Raw genomic sequence first — 16,435 nt, forward strand, 5'->3', positions numbered from 1 at the left:
ACGTCAATCATTTATTATTGTTTCTAGGTTAGATTGTTGTTTGTCGGTGGTTTTCCACGGAATTTCCCGGCAGAAATTGCAGCAATTTTCACTATTTTCAGGCGTGCCCCGTGCGATTGTCTCTGTGAAAATGTCGTCGGTGGCCCGAATTGCACGATTCGTGCCCGCCCGGAAGCTGGCGAAATGCCGGGGGGCGATCGCCCCATTTCGCCCCCCGAATCCACCCAAAACTGGTCAGTTTAGTTTCAGTTTTTAGGGTTGTTTTGCATGTTTTACCAGTTCGACCCCTTTCAGCCGGTTTGAACCTGATCAGGCTTGCACACACCGAACCAGACGCCAACCGCTCGACCATGGAAAACAAAGAGAAACCAGTCGGTAAAGTAGACAGGAAACGGGGTATTTTGGGGTGTTTTATGGTGGGAATTTTAGGGGAAAGCACCAGACACGAATTCCAAGCGGAAACGCGCACTTTGCTGGACATTGTGGCGCGCAGCTTGTACTCGGACAAGGAGGTGTTTGTCAGGGAATTGATATCGAACGCCAGCGACGCTTTGGAGAAGTTGCGGTACCTGACGATGGGGGACGCAACGGCCGAAACGTCGCGGGAAATTCGCATTTTTACGGATAAAAATGCTAGAACTTTCACCATCCAGGTAGGCAATGCGCAAGACAGTTGTGTGACGTCAAATGACGTGTGTCTTAATTTTTCTGAAAAATTGGATTTTTCTTGACAAATTTGTGAAATTTCACATTTCCTGCTCTCTTAAATACAATTCTTAATTTTTCTGCAAAAATTTGATTTTTTGCATTTTTCTTGACAATTTTATGAAATTCCATGTGTTTACGGTTTTCTAATGTAATTCTCAATTTTTCTGAAAAATTCAATTTTTCTTGACAAATTTGTGAAATTTCATGTTTTCTGTTCTCTTACTACAATTCTCAATTTTTCTGCAAAAATTGGATTTTTTACACTTTTCTTGACAAATTTGTGAAATTTCATGTTTTCTGCTTTTTTAATATAATTTTCAATTTTTTTATAAATATTGGATTTTTTAAATTTTTCTTGACAAATTTGTGAAATTTCATGTTTTCTGTTCTTTTAATACAATTCTCAATTTTTTTGTAAAAATTGGAATTTTTTCACTTTTCTTGACAAATTTGTGAAATTTTATGTTTTTGTGCTCTCTTACTACAAATTTCAATTTTTTTGTAAAAATTGTAATTTTTTCACTTTTCTTGACAAATTTGTGAAATTCCATGTTTTCTGCTCTTTTACTACAAATTTCAATTTTTTATAAAAATTGGATTTTTTACATTTTTCTTGGCAAATTTGTGAAATTTCATGTTTTCTGCTCTCTTACTACAAATTCAAATTTTTTTGTAAAAATTGGATTTTTTACATTTTTCTTGACAAATTTGTGAAATTCCATGTTTTCTGCTCTTTTACTACAAATTCAAATTTTTTTGTAAAAATTGGATTTTTTACATTTTTCTTGACAAATTTGTGAAATTTTATGTTTTCTGCTCTCTTACTACAAATTTCAATTTTTTTGTAAAAATTGTAATTTTTTCACTTTTCTTGACAAATTTGTGAAATTCCATGTTTTCTGCTCTTTTACTACAAATTCAAATTTTTTTGTAAAAATTGGATTTTTAACATTTTTCTTGACAAATTTGTAAATTCCATGTTTTCTGCTCTTTTACTACAAATTCAAATTTTTTTGTAAAAATTGGATTTTTTACATTTTTCTTGACAAATTTGTGAAATTCCATGTTTTCTGCTCTTTTACTACAAATTCAATTTTTTTTGTAAAAATTGGATTTTTTACATTTTTCTTGACAAATTTGTGAAATTTCATGTTTTCTGCTCTTTTAATACAATTTTAAATTTTTCCGTGAAAATTGGATTTTTAACATTTTTCTTGACAAATTTCATGTTTTCTGCTTTTTTAATACAATTTTAAATTTTTCCGTGAAAATTGGATTTTTAACATTTTTCTTGACAAATTTCATGTTTTCTGCTCTTTTACTACAAATTCAAATTTTTTTGTAAAAATTGGATTTTTTACATTTTTCTTGACAAATTTGTGAAATTTTATGTTTTCTGCTCTCTTACTACAAATTTCAATTTTTTTGTAAAAATTGTAATTTTTTCACTTTTCTTGACAAATTTGTGAAATTCCATGTTTTCTGCTCTTTTACTACAAATTCAAATTTTTTTGTAAAAATTGGATTTTTTACATTTTTCTTGACAAATTTGTGAAATTCCATGTTTTCTGCTCTTTTACTACAAATTCAAATTTTTTTGTAAAAATTGGATTTTTTACATTTTTCTTGACAAATTTGTGAAATTTTATGTTTTCTGCTCTCTTACTACAAATTTCAATTTTTTTGTAAAAATTGTAATTTTTTCACTTTTCTTGACAAATTTGTGAAATTCCATGTTTTCTGCTCTTTTACTACAAATTCAAATTTTTTTGTAAAAATTGGATTTTTAACATTTTTTTTGACAAATTTGTAAATTCCATGTTTTCTGCTCTTTTAATACAATTTTAAATTTTTCCGTGAAAATTGGATTTTTAACATTTTCTTGACAAATTTCATGTTTTCTGCTCTTTTAATACAAATCTCATTTTTTTTATAAAAATTGGATTTTTTACATTTTTCTTGGCAAATTTGTGAAATTTCATGTTTTCTGCTCTCTTACTACAAATTCAATTTTTTTTGTAAAAATTGGATTTTTTACATTTTTTGTCTGCTCTCTTACAACAAATTTTAATTTTTTTGTAAAAATTGGATTTTTTACATTTTTCTTGACAATTTTTTGTGAAATTCCATGTGTTTCTGGTTTTCTAATATAATTCTCAATTTTCTAAAAAATTGGATTTTTCTTGACAATTTTGTGAAATTTCACATTTCCTGCTCTCTTAATAAAATTCTTAATTTTTCTGCAAAAATTGGATTGTTTTACATTTTTCTTGGCAATTTTATGAAATTCCATGTGTTTCTGGTTTTCTAATATAATCCTAAATTTTTCTGAGAAATTGGATTTTTTCTTGACAAATTTGTGAAATTTCACATTTCCTGCTTTCTTAAATACAATTCTCAATTTTTCCGTAAAAATTGGATTTCAGACATTTTTCTTGACAAATTTGTGAAATTTCATGTTTTCTGCTCTCTTACTACAATTCTCAATTTTTCCGTAAAAATTGGATTTCAGACATTTTTCTTGACAAATTTGTGAAATTTCATGTTTTCCTCCTCTCTTACTACAATTCTCAATTTTTCCGTAAAAATTGGATTTCAGACATTTTTCTTGACAAATTTGTGAAATTTCATGTTTTCTGCTCTCTTACTACAATTCTCAATTTTTCCGTAAAAATTGGATTTCAGACATTTTTCTTGACAAATTTGTGAAATTTCATGTTTTCTGCTCTCTTACTACAATTCTCAATTTTTCCGTAAAAATTGGATTTCAGACATTTTTCTTGACAAATTTGTGAAATTTCATGTTTTCTGCTCTCTTACTACAATTCTCAATTTTTCCGTAAAAATTGGATTTCAGACATTTTCTTGACAAATTTGTGAAATTTCATGTTTTCTGCTCTCTTACTACAATTCTCAATTTTTCCGTAAAAATTGGATTTCAGACATTTTTCTTGACAAATTTGTGAAATTTCATGTTTTCTGCTCTCTTACTACAATTCTCAATTTTTCCGTAAAAATTGGATTTCAGACATTTTCTTGACAAATTTGTGAAATTTCATGTTTTCTGCTCTCTTACTACAATTCTCAATTTTTCCGTAAAAATTGGATTTCAGACATTTTTCTTGACAAATTTGTGAAATTTCATGTTTTCTGCTCTCTTACTACAAATTTTAATTTTTTCGTAAAAATTGGATTTTTACATTTTTCTTGACAAATTTGTGGAATTCAATGTTTTCTGCTCTCTTACTACAAATTTAAATTTTTGGGTAAAAATTGGATTGTTTTGGATTTTTCTTGACAAATTTGTGAAATTCCATGTTTTCTGCTCTCGTAATACAATTTTTAATTTTTTTATAAAAATTCGATTTTTTACATTTTTCTTGACAAATTTGTGAAATTTCATGTTTTCTGCTCTTTTAATACAATTTTAAATTTTTCCGTGAAAATTGGATTTTTAACATTTTTCTTGACAAATTTGTAAATTTCATGTTTTCTGCTCTTTTAATACAAATCTCATTTTTTTTATAAAAATTGGATTTTTTACATTTTTCTTGACAAATTTGTGAAATTTCATGTTTTCTGCTCTCTTACCACAAATTCAAATTTTTTTGTAAAAATTGGATTTTTTACATTTTTCTTGACAAATTTGTGAAATTTCATGTTTTCTGCTCTTTTAATACAAATTTCAATTTTTTTGTAAAAATTGGATTTTTTTCACTTTTCTTGACAAATTTGTGAAATTTCATGTTTTCTGCTCTTTTAATACAAATTTCAATTTTTTTATAAAAATTGGATTTTTTACATTTTTCTTGACAAATTTGTAAAATTTTATGTTTTCTGCTCAGTTAATACAATTTTCAATTTTTTCGTAAAAATTGGAATTTTTACATTTTTCTTGACAATTTTGAGAAATTCAATGTTTTCTGCTCTCTTACTAAAAATTTCAATTTTTTTATAAAAATTGTAATTTTTACACTTTTCTTGACAAATTTGTGAAATTGTGAATTTTCAATTTTTCTGTAAAAATTGGTTTTCTGCTCTCTTACAACAAATTTTAATTTTTTTGTAAAAATTGGATTTTTTACATTTTTCTTGACAATTTTTTGTGAAATTCCATGTGTTTCTGGTTTTCTAATATAATTCTCAGTTTTTCTAAAAAATTGGATTTTTCTTGACAATTTTGTGAAATTTCACATTTCCTGCTCTCTTAATAAAATTCTTAATTTTTCTGCAAAAATTGGATTGTTTTACATTTTTCTTGACAAATTTGTGAAATTTCATGTTTTCTGCTCTTTTAATACAATTTTAAATTTTTCCGTGAAAATTGGATTTTTAACATTTTTCTTGACAAATTTGTAAATTTCATGTTTTCTGCTCTTTTAATACAAATCTCATTTTTTTGTAAAAATTGGATTTTTTTCACTTTTCTTGACAAATTGTGAAATTTGATGTTTTCTGCTCTTTTAATACAATTTTAAATTTTTCCGTGAAAATTGGATTTTTAACATTTTCTTGACAAATTTGTAAATTTCATGTTTTCTGCTCTTTTAATACAAATCTCATTTTTTTGTAAAAATTGGATTTTTTTCACTTTCTTGACAAATTTGTGAAATTTGATGTTTTCTGCTCTTTTAATACAATTTTAAATTTTTCCGTGAAAATTGGATTTTTAACATTTTTCTTGACAAATTTGTAAATTTCATGTTTTCTGCTCTTTTAATACAAATCTCATTTTTTTTGTAAAAATTGGATTTTTTTCACTTTTCTTGACAAATTTGTGAAATTTGATGTTTTCTGCTCTCCTAATACAATTTTAAATTTTTCTGTAAAAATTGGATTTTTTAATTTTTCTTGACAAATTTGTGAAATTTCATGTTTTCTGCTCTTTTAATACAATTTTCAATTTTTCCGTGAAAATTGGATTTTTTACATTTTTCTTGACAAATTTGTGGAATTTCATATTTTCTGCTCTCTTAATACAATTTTCAATTTTTCCGTAAAAATTGGACTTTTTACATTTTTCTTGACAATTTTATAAAATTCCATGTGTTTCTGGTTTCCTAATACAATTCTCAATTTTTCTGAAAAAATTTGATTTTCTGCATTTTTCATGACAATTTTATGAAATTTCATGTTTTCTGCTCTCTTAATATTTTTCCGTAAAAATTGGATTTTTTACATTTTTCTTGACAATTTTATGAAGTTCCATGTGTTTCTGGTTTTCTAATATAATTCTAATTTTTTCTGAAAAATTGGATTTTTCTTGTCAAATTTTTGAAATTTCATGTTTTCTGCTCTCTTACTACCAATTTAAATTTTTTCGTAAAAATTTGATTGTTTTACATTTTTCTTGACAAATTTGTGGAATTTCATGTTTTCTGCTCTCTTACTACAATTTTCAATTTTTTTATAAAAATTGGATTTTTTACATTTTTCTTGACAAATTTGTGAAATTTCATGTTTTCTGCTCTCTTACTACAATTCTCAATTTTTCCGTAAAAATTGGATTTCAGACATTTTTCTTGACAAATTGTGAAATTTCATGTTTTCTGCTCTCTTACTACAAATTTTAATTTTTTCGTAAAAATTGGATTTTTACATTTTTCTTGACAAATTTGTGGAATTCAATGTTTTCTGCTCTCTTACTACAAATTTAAATTTTTGGGTAAAAATTGGATTGTTTTGGATTTTTCTTGACAAATTTGTGAAATTCCATGTTTTCTGCTCTCGTAATACAATTTTTAATTTTTTTTATAAAAATTCGATTTTTTTACATTTTCTTGACAAATTTGTGAAATTTCATGTTTTCTGCTCTTTTAATACAATTTTAAATTTTTCCGTGAAAATTGGATTTTAACATTTTTCTTGACAAATTTGTAAATTTCATGTTTTCTGCTCTTTTAATACAATCTCATTTTTTTTATAAAAATTGGATTTTTTACATTTTTCTTGACAAATTTGTGAAATTTCATGTTTTCTGCTCTCTTACCACAAATTCAAATTTTTTTGTAAAAATTGGATTTTTTACATTTTTCTTGACAAATTTGTGAAATTTCATGTTTTCTGCTCTTTTAATACAAATTTCAATTTTTTTTGTAAAAATTGGATTTTTTTCACTTTTCTTGACAAATTTGTGAAATTTCATGTTTTCTGCTCTTTTAATACAAATTTCAATTTTTTATAAAAATTGGATTTTTTACATTTTTCTTGACAAATTTGGTAAAATTTTATGTTTTCTGCTCCAGTAATACAATTTTTCAATTTTTTTCGTAAAATTGGAATTTTTACATTTTTCTTGACAATTTTGAGAAATTCAATGTTTTCTGCTCTCTTACTAAAATTTCAATTTTTTTATAAAAATTGTAATTTTTACACTTTTCTTGACAAATTTGTGAAATTGTGATTTCAATTTTTCTGTAAAAATTGGTTTTCTGCTCTCTTACAACAAATTTAATTTTTTTGTAAAAATTGGATTTTTTTACATTTTTTCTTGACAATTTTTTGTGAAATTCCATGTGTTCTGGTTTTCTAATATAATTCTCAGTTTTTCTAAAAAATTGGATTTTTCTTGACAATTTTGTGAAATTTCACATTTCCTGCTCTCTTAATAAAATTCTTAATTTTTCTGCAAAAATTGGATTGTTTTACATTTTTTCTTGACAAATTTGTGAAATTCATGTTTTCTGCTCTTTTAATACAATTTTAAATTTTTCCGTGAAAATTGGATTTTTAACAATTTTTCTTGACAAATTTGTAAATTTCAGTTTTCTGCTCTTTTAATACAAATCTCATTTTTTTGTAAAAATTGGATTTTTTTTCACTTTTCTTGACAAATTTGTGAAATTTGATGTTTTCTGCTCTTTTAATACAATTTTAAATTTTTCCGTGAAAATTGGATTTTTAACATTTTCTTGACAAATTTGTAAATTTCATGTTTTCTGCTCTTTTAATACAATCTCATTTTTTTGTAAAAATTGGATTTTTTTCACTTTTCTTGACAAATTTGTGAAATTTGATGTTTTCTGCTCTTTTAATACAATTTTAAATTTTTCCGTGAAAATTGGATTTTTAACATTTTTCTTGACAAATTTGTAAATTTCATGTTTCTGCTCTTTAATACAAATCTCATTTTTTTGTAAAAATTGGATTTTTTTCACTTTTTCTTGACAACTTTGTGACATTTGATGTTTTCTGCTCTCCTAATACAATTTTAAATTTTTCTGTAAAAATTGGATTTTTTAATTTTTCTTGACAAATTTGTGAATTTCAGTTTTCTGCTCTTTTAATACAATTTCAATTTTTCCGTGGAAAATTGGATTTTTTACATTTTTTCTTGACAAATTTGTGGACTTTCATATTTTCCTGCTCTCTTAATACAATTTCAATTTTTCCGTAAAAATTGGACCTTTTTACATTTTTCTTGACAATTTTATAAAATTCCATGTGTTTCTGGTTTCCTAATACAATTCTCAATTTTTCTGAAAAAATTTGATTTTCTGCATTTTTCATGACAATTTTATGAAATTTCAGTTTTCTGCTCTCTTAATATTTTCCGTAAAATTGGATTTTTTACATTTTTCTTGACAATTTTATGAAGTTCCATGTGTTTCTGGTTTTCTAATATAATTCTAATTTTTTCTGAAAAATTGGATTTTTCTTGTCAAATTTTTGAAATTTCATGTTTTCTGCTCTCTTACTACAATTTAAATTTTTTTCGTAAAAATTTGATTGTTTTACATTTTTCTTGACAAATTTGTGGAATTTCATGTTTTCTGCTCTCTTACTACAATTTTCAATTTTTTTATAAAAATTGGATTTTTTACATTTTTCTTGACAATTTTGAGAAATTCATTGTTTTCTGCTCTCTTACTACCAATTTAAATTTTTCCGTAAAAATTGGATTTTTTACATTTTTCTTGACAAATTTAGGTAGGCAACGCGCAAGACAGTCGTGTGACGTGTCAAATATGACGTTTCTCTTTATTGCAGGACAATGGAATAGGCATGACAAAGACGGATTTGCTGAACAATTTGGGCGTGATTGCCAAATCCGGTTCCAAAACGTTCATCGAGCAGGTGAAGAAACAGCAAGAAATGGGGGCGCAGGCGCCGACATAATCGGTCAATTGGCGTCGGTTTCTACAGCGTATTTATGGTTGCCGACAAGGTGGAGGTGTACACGCGTCATCACGATGACGCGCACGGTTGGAAGTGGACGTCTGACGGGTATGACGTTTCTTTCTGTCATTTTTGACAGCTGACGCTGTCACGTGACCTTCACACTTTAAAAAATTGATTCTGGGGCCTAATACGTCTAAACGTCAAAATAACGATTGCAACTTTTTTGACAGTTCCAAACAATTTGACAGTTGCCAACTGAAAAAATTAATGGATAAAAACGATTTTGACAGCTTGAACGTCAAAATGACAGTTTTGACAGTTGCCAACTGAGAGAGACAGGTAAAGACCAATTTTGACAGCTTAAACGTCAAAATGACAGTTGTACATAATTTTGACAGATTCGATTACAAAAATGACTGTTTTGACAGCTCCAACGTCAGAATGACAGTTGGAGACAATTTTTGACAGTCTAAACGTCAAAATGACATTTGCAACATTTTTGACAGTTCCAAACAATTTTGACAGTTGCCAACTGAAAATTATTGGATGAAAACAATTTTGACAGCTTGAACGTCAAAATGACAGGAAAAAAAAACCATTTTGACATTTTTGACAGTCTAAACGTCAAATGCAGTTTTGACAGTTGCCAACTGAGAGAGATAGGTAAAAACCAATTTTGACAGCTTGAACGTCAAAATGACAGGAAAAAAACCATTTTGACATTTTTGACAGTCTAAACGTCAAATGACAGGTAAAAAACCATTTTGACAGTCTAAACGTCAAACGTACTTGATAGCAGGAAACGGGGAAATGTCAGGAGAAGTGTCCTGATAGAATGTGACTTAGAAGAAGCTGACAATAACGGGCTTCCTGTCACATTCTATAGGTCTTTCTCTTCAAGAATACGCACCCTGGAATATTCCGGAATTTTTCCGTAAAAATTGTATTTTTTAAATTTTTTCTTGACAGTTTGGTTCACACTGTGTCATCGCGCTGATCTTGACAAAGAAAAAAACCCGAGAATTCCGGAATATTCCGGAACAGTGCGTTTTGAAGGGTCACGTGACTTTTTTTGACAACGTCATCTGGTCTTTACAGTGTTGCAAGTGCAAAATATATATTAGGAAACGGGAACAAATTTGTCAAGAAAAATGTAAAAAATCCAATTTTTGCAGAAAAATTAAGAATTTTATTAAGAGAGCAGGAAATGTGAAATTTCACAAAATTGTCAAGAAAAATCCAATTTTTTCAGAAAAATTGAGAATTATATTAGAAAACCAGAAACACATGGAATTTCACAAAAAATTGTCAAAAAAAATGTACAAAACCCAATTTTCACGGAAAAATTGAGAATTATATTAGGAAACCAGAAACTCATGGAATTTTACAAAACTGTCAAGAAAAATCAATTTTTTTCATAAAAATTTAAAAATATATTAAGAAACCAGAAATACATGAAATTTCATAAAATTGTCAAGAAAAATGTAATGAATCCAATTTTTACGGAAAAATTGAAAATTGTAAGGAGAGCAGAAAACATAAAATTTCACAAATTTGTCAAGAAATGTGTAAAAATTCCAATTTTTACGGAAAAATTGAAAATTGTATTAAAAGAGCAGAAAGACATGGAAATTCACAAATTTGTCAAGAAAAGTGTAAAAATTCTAATTTTTACGGAAAAATTAAAATTGGTATTAAAAGAGCAGAAAACATGAAATTTCACAAATTTGTCAAGAAAAATGTAAAAAATCCAATTTTTGCAGAAAAATTAAGAATTTTATTAAGAGAGCAGGAAATGTGAAATTTCACAAAATTGTCAAGAAAAATCCAATTTTTTCAGAAAAATTGAGAATTATATTAGAAAACCAGAAACACATGGAATTTCACAAAAAATTGTCAAAAAAAATGTACAAAACCCAATTTTCACGGAAAAATTGAGAATTATATTAGGAAACCAGAAACTCATGGAACTGTCAAGAAAAATCAATTTTTTTCATAAAAATTGAAAAATATATTAAGAAACCAGAAATACATGAAATTTCACAAATTTGTCAAGAAAAGTGTAAAAATTCTAATTTTTACAAAAAAATTTAAATTTGTAGTAAGAGAGCAGAAAACATGAAATTTCACAAATTTGTCAAGAAAAATGTAAAAAATCCAATTTTTGCAGAAAAATTAAGAATTGCATTTAAGAGAGCAAAAAATATGAAATTTCACAAATTTGTCAAGAAAAATGTAAAAAATCCAATTTTTACAGAAAAATTAAGAATTGCATTTAAGAGAGCAAAAAGTATGAAATTTCACAAATTTGTCAAGAAAAATGTAAAAAATCCAATTTTTACAAAAAAATTTAAATTTGTAGTAAGAGAGCAGAAAACATGAAATTTCACAAATTTGTCAAGAAAAATGTAAAAAAATCCAATTTTTGCAGAAAAATTAAGAATTTTATTAGGAAACCAGAAACTCATGGAATTTTACAAAACTGTCAAGAAAAATCAATTTTTTTCATAAAAATTGTAAAATATTAAGAAACCAGAAATACATTAAATTTCACAAATTTGTCAAGAAAAATGTAAAAAGTCCAATTTTTACGGAAAAATTGAAAATTGTATTAGGAGAGCAGAAAACATAAAATTTTACAAATTTGTCAAGAAAAATGTAAAAAATCCAATTTTTGCAGAAAAATTAAGAATTTTATTAAGAGAGCAGGAAATGTGAAATTTCACAAAATTGTCAAGAAAAATCCAATTTTTTCAGAAAAATTGAGAATTATATTAGGAAACCAGAAACTCGTGGAATTTTACAAAACTGTCAAGAAAAATCAATTTTTTTCATAAAAATTGTAAAATATTAAGAAACCAGAAATACATGAAATTTCACAAATTTGTCAAGAAAAATTTAAAAAATCCAATTTTCACGGAAAAATTGAAAATTCAATTAAAAGAGCAGAAAAATGCAAAACAATCCAATTTTTATAAAAAAATTGAAAATTGTATTAAGAGAGCAGAAAACATGAAATTTCACAAATTTGTCAAGAAAAATGTAAAAAAATCCAATTTTTGCAGAAAAATTAAGAATTGCATTTAAGAGAGCAAAAAATATGAAATTTCACAAATTTGTCAAGAAAAATGTCTGAAATCCAATTTTTACCGAAAAATTGAAAATTGTATTTAAGAGAGCAGGAAACCTGAAATTTCACAAAATTGTCAAGAAAAATCCAGAAATTTGTGAAAATTCATGCTTCCTGCTCTCTTAATGCAATTTTCAATTTTTCTGTAAAAATTGGATTTTTCTTGACAATTTCATGAAATTCCATGTATTTCTCCTTTCCTAATACCATTTTAAATTTTTCTGCAAAAATTGGATTTTTCTTGACAATTTTATTAAATTCCATGTATTTCTCATTTTCTAATACAATTCTCAATTTTTTTGCCAAAAATTAGATTTTTCTTGACAATATCATGAAATTCTATGTATTTCTCGTTTCCTAATACCATTTTAAATTTTTCTGCAAAAATTGGATTTTTCTTGACAATTTTATTAAATTCCATGTATTTTTTGTTTCCTAATACAATTTTCAATTTTTCTGCGAAAATTGGATTTTTCTTGACAATTATATGAATTTCCATGTCCTTCTGCTCTCTTACTACAAATCTCAATTTTTCTGCAAAAATTGGATTTTTCTTGACAATTTTATGAAATTCCATGTATTTCTTATTTCCTAATACAATTTTCAATTTTTCTGCAAAAATTGGATTTTTCTTGACAATTATATGAAATTCCATGTATTTCTTTCTCGTTTCTTAATAAAATTCTCAATTTTTCTGCAAAAATTGGATTTTTCTTGACAATTCAATTAATCAAATTTTTTTTCCACCGCCAACCAGGACAGGCGCATACGAGATCCAACCGGCCGACAACGTCACTCGCGGCACCAAAATCACGTTACACCTGAAAGGCGAGTGTCGGGAATTTTCGGACGAAAAAACAATCGAAAACGTCATCACGAAGTACAGCCAGTTCGTGGGTAGCGCCATCTGGCTGAACGGAACAAAAACGAATCCGATTCGGCCGCTGTGGTTGGCCGAACCGAAAACGGTCGGCAACCAGCAATACGTCGACTTCTACAAGCTGATCAGCGCCAACTACGATGCGCCCCGTTACGTGCTCCACTACAAAACGGACGTGCCGCTCTCTATTGCCGCTTTGCTGTACTTTCCCGAAGGGAAACCCGGTTTGTTTGCCGCTCTAGCGTTGAAAATGACAAAAAAAAAAAATTTTGATAAAATAATAAAAAAAAAAATTGTATAAAAATAAATTAATTAATTAAATAAAAAAAAAAAAAAAATAATTAATTAATAAAAAAAAAAAAATTAATTTAATTATTAATTTAACAACAGAGCATTTTAGAGGGTAAATTAAAAAAAAAAAAAATTTTAAAAAAATAAATAAAAAAAATGTAATAAAATTAATTTAAAAAAAATAATAAAATAAAAATAAATTAATTAATTAAATAAAAAAATAAAATAAAAAAATAAATTAATTAAATAAATTAATTAATTAATAAAAAAAGTAATTAAATTATTAATTTAATAACAGAGCATTTTAGAGGGTAAATTAAAAAAAAAATAAAAAAAAAATTAATAATTAAATTAATTTTTTTTTAATTTTTTATTTAATTTTGTTTTTTTTTAAATTAATTTTTATTATTTTTTTTTTAGTTTTTTTTTTTATTTTTTTTTTTTTTTTAAATTTACCTTCTAAAATGCTCTGTTTAAAAAATTAATTTAATTATTAATTTAATTTTATTTTTATTTTAGTTTATTTTTTTTTTATTTTTTTTTTTTTTTAAATTTTATTATTATTATTTTTTTAATTTTTTTTATTTAATTTTTTTTTATTTATTTTTTTTTATATACCCTCTAAAATGCTCTGTTTAAAAAATCAATTTAACTATTAATTTAATTTTTTTTTTTTTATTTATTTTTTTTTTTTAATTTTATTTTTATTTTTTTTTTTTTAATTTTTTTTTTATTTTATTTTTTTTTAAATTTACGCTCTAAAACGCGCTGTTTTGCAGGATTATTTGAAATGTCGAGGGAAATGGAATCGGGGGTGGCTTTGTACACGAAAAAAGTGCTAATCAAAAACAAAACTGACAACATTCTGCCAAAATGGCTGCGATTCGTTAAGGGCGTGGTCGATTCCGAGGATATTCCCTTAAATTTGAGTAGGGAGCTGTTGCAAAACAGCAACTTGATTCGGTAATTTTCGGGTTTTTTCGGGAAAAAAAACTTGATTAAAAACCGTTCAATTTCAGCAAATTGAGAGACGTTCTGACCGGTCGAATCACGAAATTCCTGTTGGATCAGGTGAAAAAGGACCAAAAGGAGTACGAAAAGTTTTATAGAGACTATGGGATTTTTATCAAAGAAGGCATCATCACCAATCACAACCAAACGGAGAAGGTAAATAACATTTTTTGTAAATTTATAATTTTTTGACAGTTTTCTAATTAAGTCAAAGCAAAAATGACGTTTCTACCTCTTTTACTTTCCGAGATATTGATGTTTTTCTGTTTAAGTGACTTTTTTGTAAATTTCTAGTTTTGTGTCATTTCAATCCTGTGAAAATCATGGAAGGACTTGACAGAATTGCGTGATTTTTGGATATGTCATTTCTGACAGTTTTCTGATTAGGTCAAAGCAAAAATGACGTTTCTACTTCTTTTAGTTTCGGAGATATTGAATGTTTTTCATTAATTTCGAATTTTCTGTCAATACAATCCTGTGAAAATCATTGAAGGACTTGACAGAAGTGGGTGATTTTTGGATATGTCATTTCTGACAGTTTTCTGATTAGGTCAAAGCAAAAATGACGTTTCTACCTCTTTTACTTTCCGAGATATTGATGTTTTTCTGTTTAAGTGACTTTTTTGTAAATTTCTAATTTTCTGTCCTTTCAATCCCGTGAAAATTATTGAAGGACTTGACAGAAGTGGGTGATTTTTTGATATGTCATTTCTGACAGTTTTCTGATTAAGTCAAAGCAAAAATGACCTTTCTACCTCTTTTACTTTCCGAGATATTGATGTTTTTCTGTTTAAGTGACTTTTTTGTAAATTTCTAATTTTCTGTCATTTCAATCCCGTGAAAATTATTGAAGGACTTGACAGAAGTGGGTGATTTTTGGATATGTCATTTCTGACAGTTTTCTGATTAGGTCAAAGCAAAAATGACGTTTCTACCTTTTTTAGTTCCGGAGATATTGAATTATTCCTGTTTAAGTGACGTTTTTCGTAAATTTCTAATTTTCTGTCAATACAATCCTGTGAAAATAATTGAAGGACTTGACAGAATTGCGTGATTTTTGGATATGTCATTTCTGACAGTTTCCTGATTAAGTCAAAGCAAAAATTACGTTTCTACCTTTTTAGTTCCGGAGATATTGAATCATTCCCGTTTAAGTGACGTTTTTCGTAAATTTCTAATTTTGTGTCATTTCAATCCCGTGAAAATTATTGAAGGAGATGACAGAATCGCATGATTTTTGGATATGTCATTTTTGACAGTTTTCTGATTAAGTCAAAGCAAAAATGACGTTTCTACCTCTTTTAGTTCCGGAGATATTGAATATTTTTAATTGACATGTGTTTTTCATTAATTTCGAATTTTCTGTCATTTCAATCCTGTGAAAATCATTGAAGGAGATGACAGAATCGCATGATTTTTGGATATGTCATTTTTGACAGTTTTCTGATTAAGTCAAAGCAAAAACGACGTTTCTACCTCTTTTAGTTCCCGAGATATTGATTTATTCCCGTTTAAGTGACGTTTTTCGTAAATTTCTAATTTTGTGTCGTTTCAATCCTGTGAAAATCATGGAAGGACTTGACAGAAGTGGGTGATTTTTGGATATGTCATTTGTGACAGTTTTCTGATTAAGTCAAAGCAAAAATGACGTTTCTACCTTTTTTAGTTCCGGAGATATTGAATTATTCCTGTTTAAGTGACGTTTTTCGTAAATTTCTAATTTTCTGTCATTTCAATCCCGTGAAAATTATTGAAGGACTTGACAGAAGTGGGTGATTTTTGGATATGTCATTTCTGACAGTTTTCTGATTAGGTCAAAGCAAAAATGACGTTTCTTCTACCTTTTTTAGTTCCGGAGATATTGAATTATTCCTGTTTAAGTGACGTTTTTCGTAAATTTCTAATTTTGTGTCATTTCAATCCTGTGAAAATTATTGAAGGACTTGACAGAATTGCGTGATTTTGGGATATGTCATTTTTGACAGTTTTCTGATTAAATCAAAGCAAAAATGACGTTTCTACCTTTTTTAGTTCCGGAGATATTGAATTATTCCTGTTTAAGTGACGTTTTTTGTAAATTTCTAATTTTGTGTAATTTCAATCCTGTGAAAATTATTGAAGGACTTGACAGAATTGCGTGATTTTTGGATATGTCATTTCTGACAGTTTTCTGATTAGGTCAAAGCAAAAATGACGTTTCTACCTTTTTTAGTTCCGGAGATATTGAATTATTCCTGTTTAAGTGACGTTTTTCGTAAATTTCTAATTTTGTGTCATTTCAATCCTGTGAAAAT

General features: G+C 26.8%; 1 protein-coding gene across 1 annotated transcript in view; it reads left to right on the top strand.

Annotated features, from left to right (window-relative positions):
- Positions 1-16,435, top strand: part of Trap1 (TNF receptor associated protein 1) — a 24,305-nt gene continuing 7,870 nt past the window's right edge. The window contains 8 exon segments of the mRNA XM_081992907.1: positions 1-233; positions 295-375; positions 430-653; positions 8,698-8,828; positions 8,830-8,934; positions 12,717-13,063; positions 13,910-14,093; positions 14,150-14,297. Of these exon segments, the coding sequence (XP_081849033.1) occupies positions 131-233; positions 295-375; positions 430-653; positions 8,698-8,828; positions 8,830-8,934; positions 12,717-13,063; positions 13,910-14,093; positions 14,150-14,297 (1,323 nt within the window). The 5' untranslated portion in view covers positions 1-130.

This window comes from Ips typographus, linkage group LG15, assembly GCF_016097725.1.
Source record: "Ips typographus isolate SLU linkage group LG15, UJ_Ityp_2.0, whole genome shotgun sequence".
In the NCBI taxonomy this organism is placed as follows: Eukaryota; Metazoa; Arthropoda; class Insecta; order Coleoptera; family Curculionidae; genus Ips; species Ips typographus.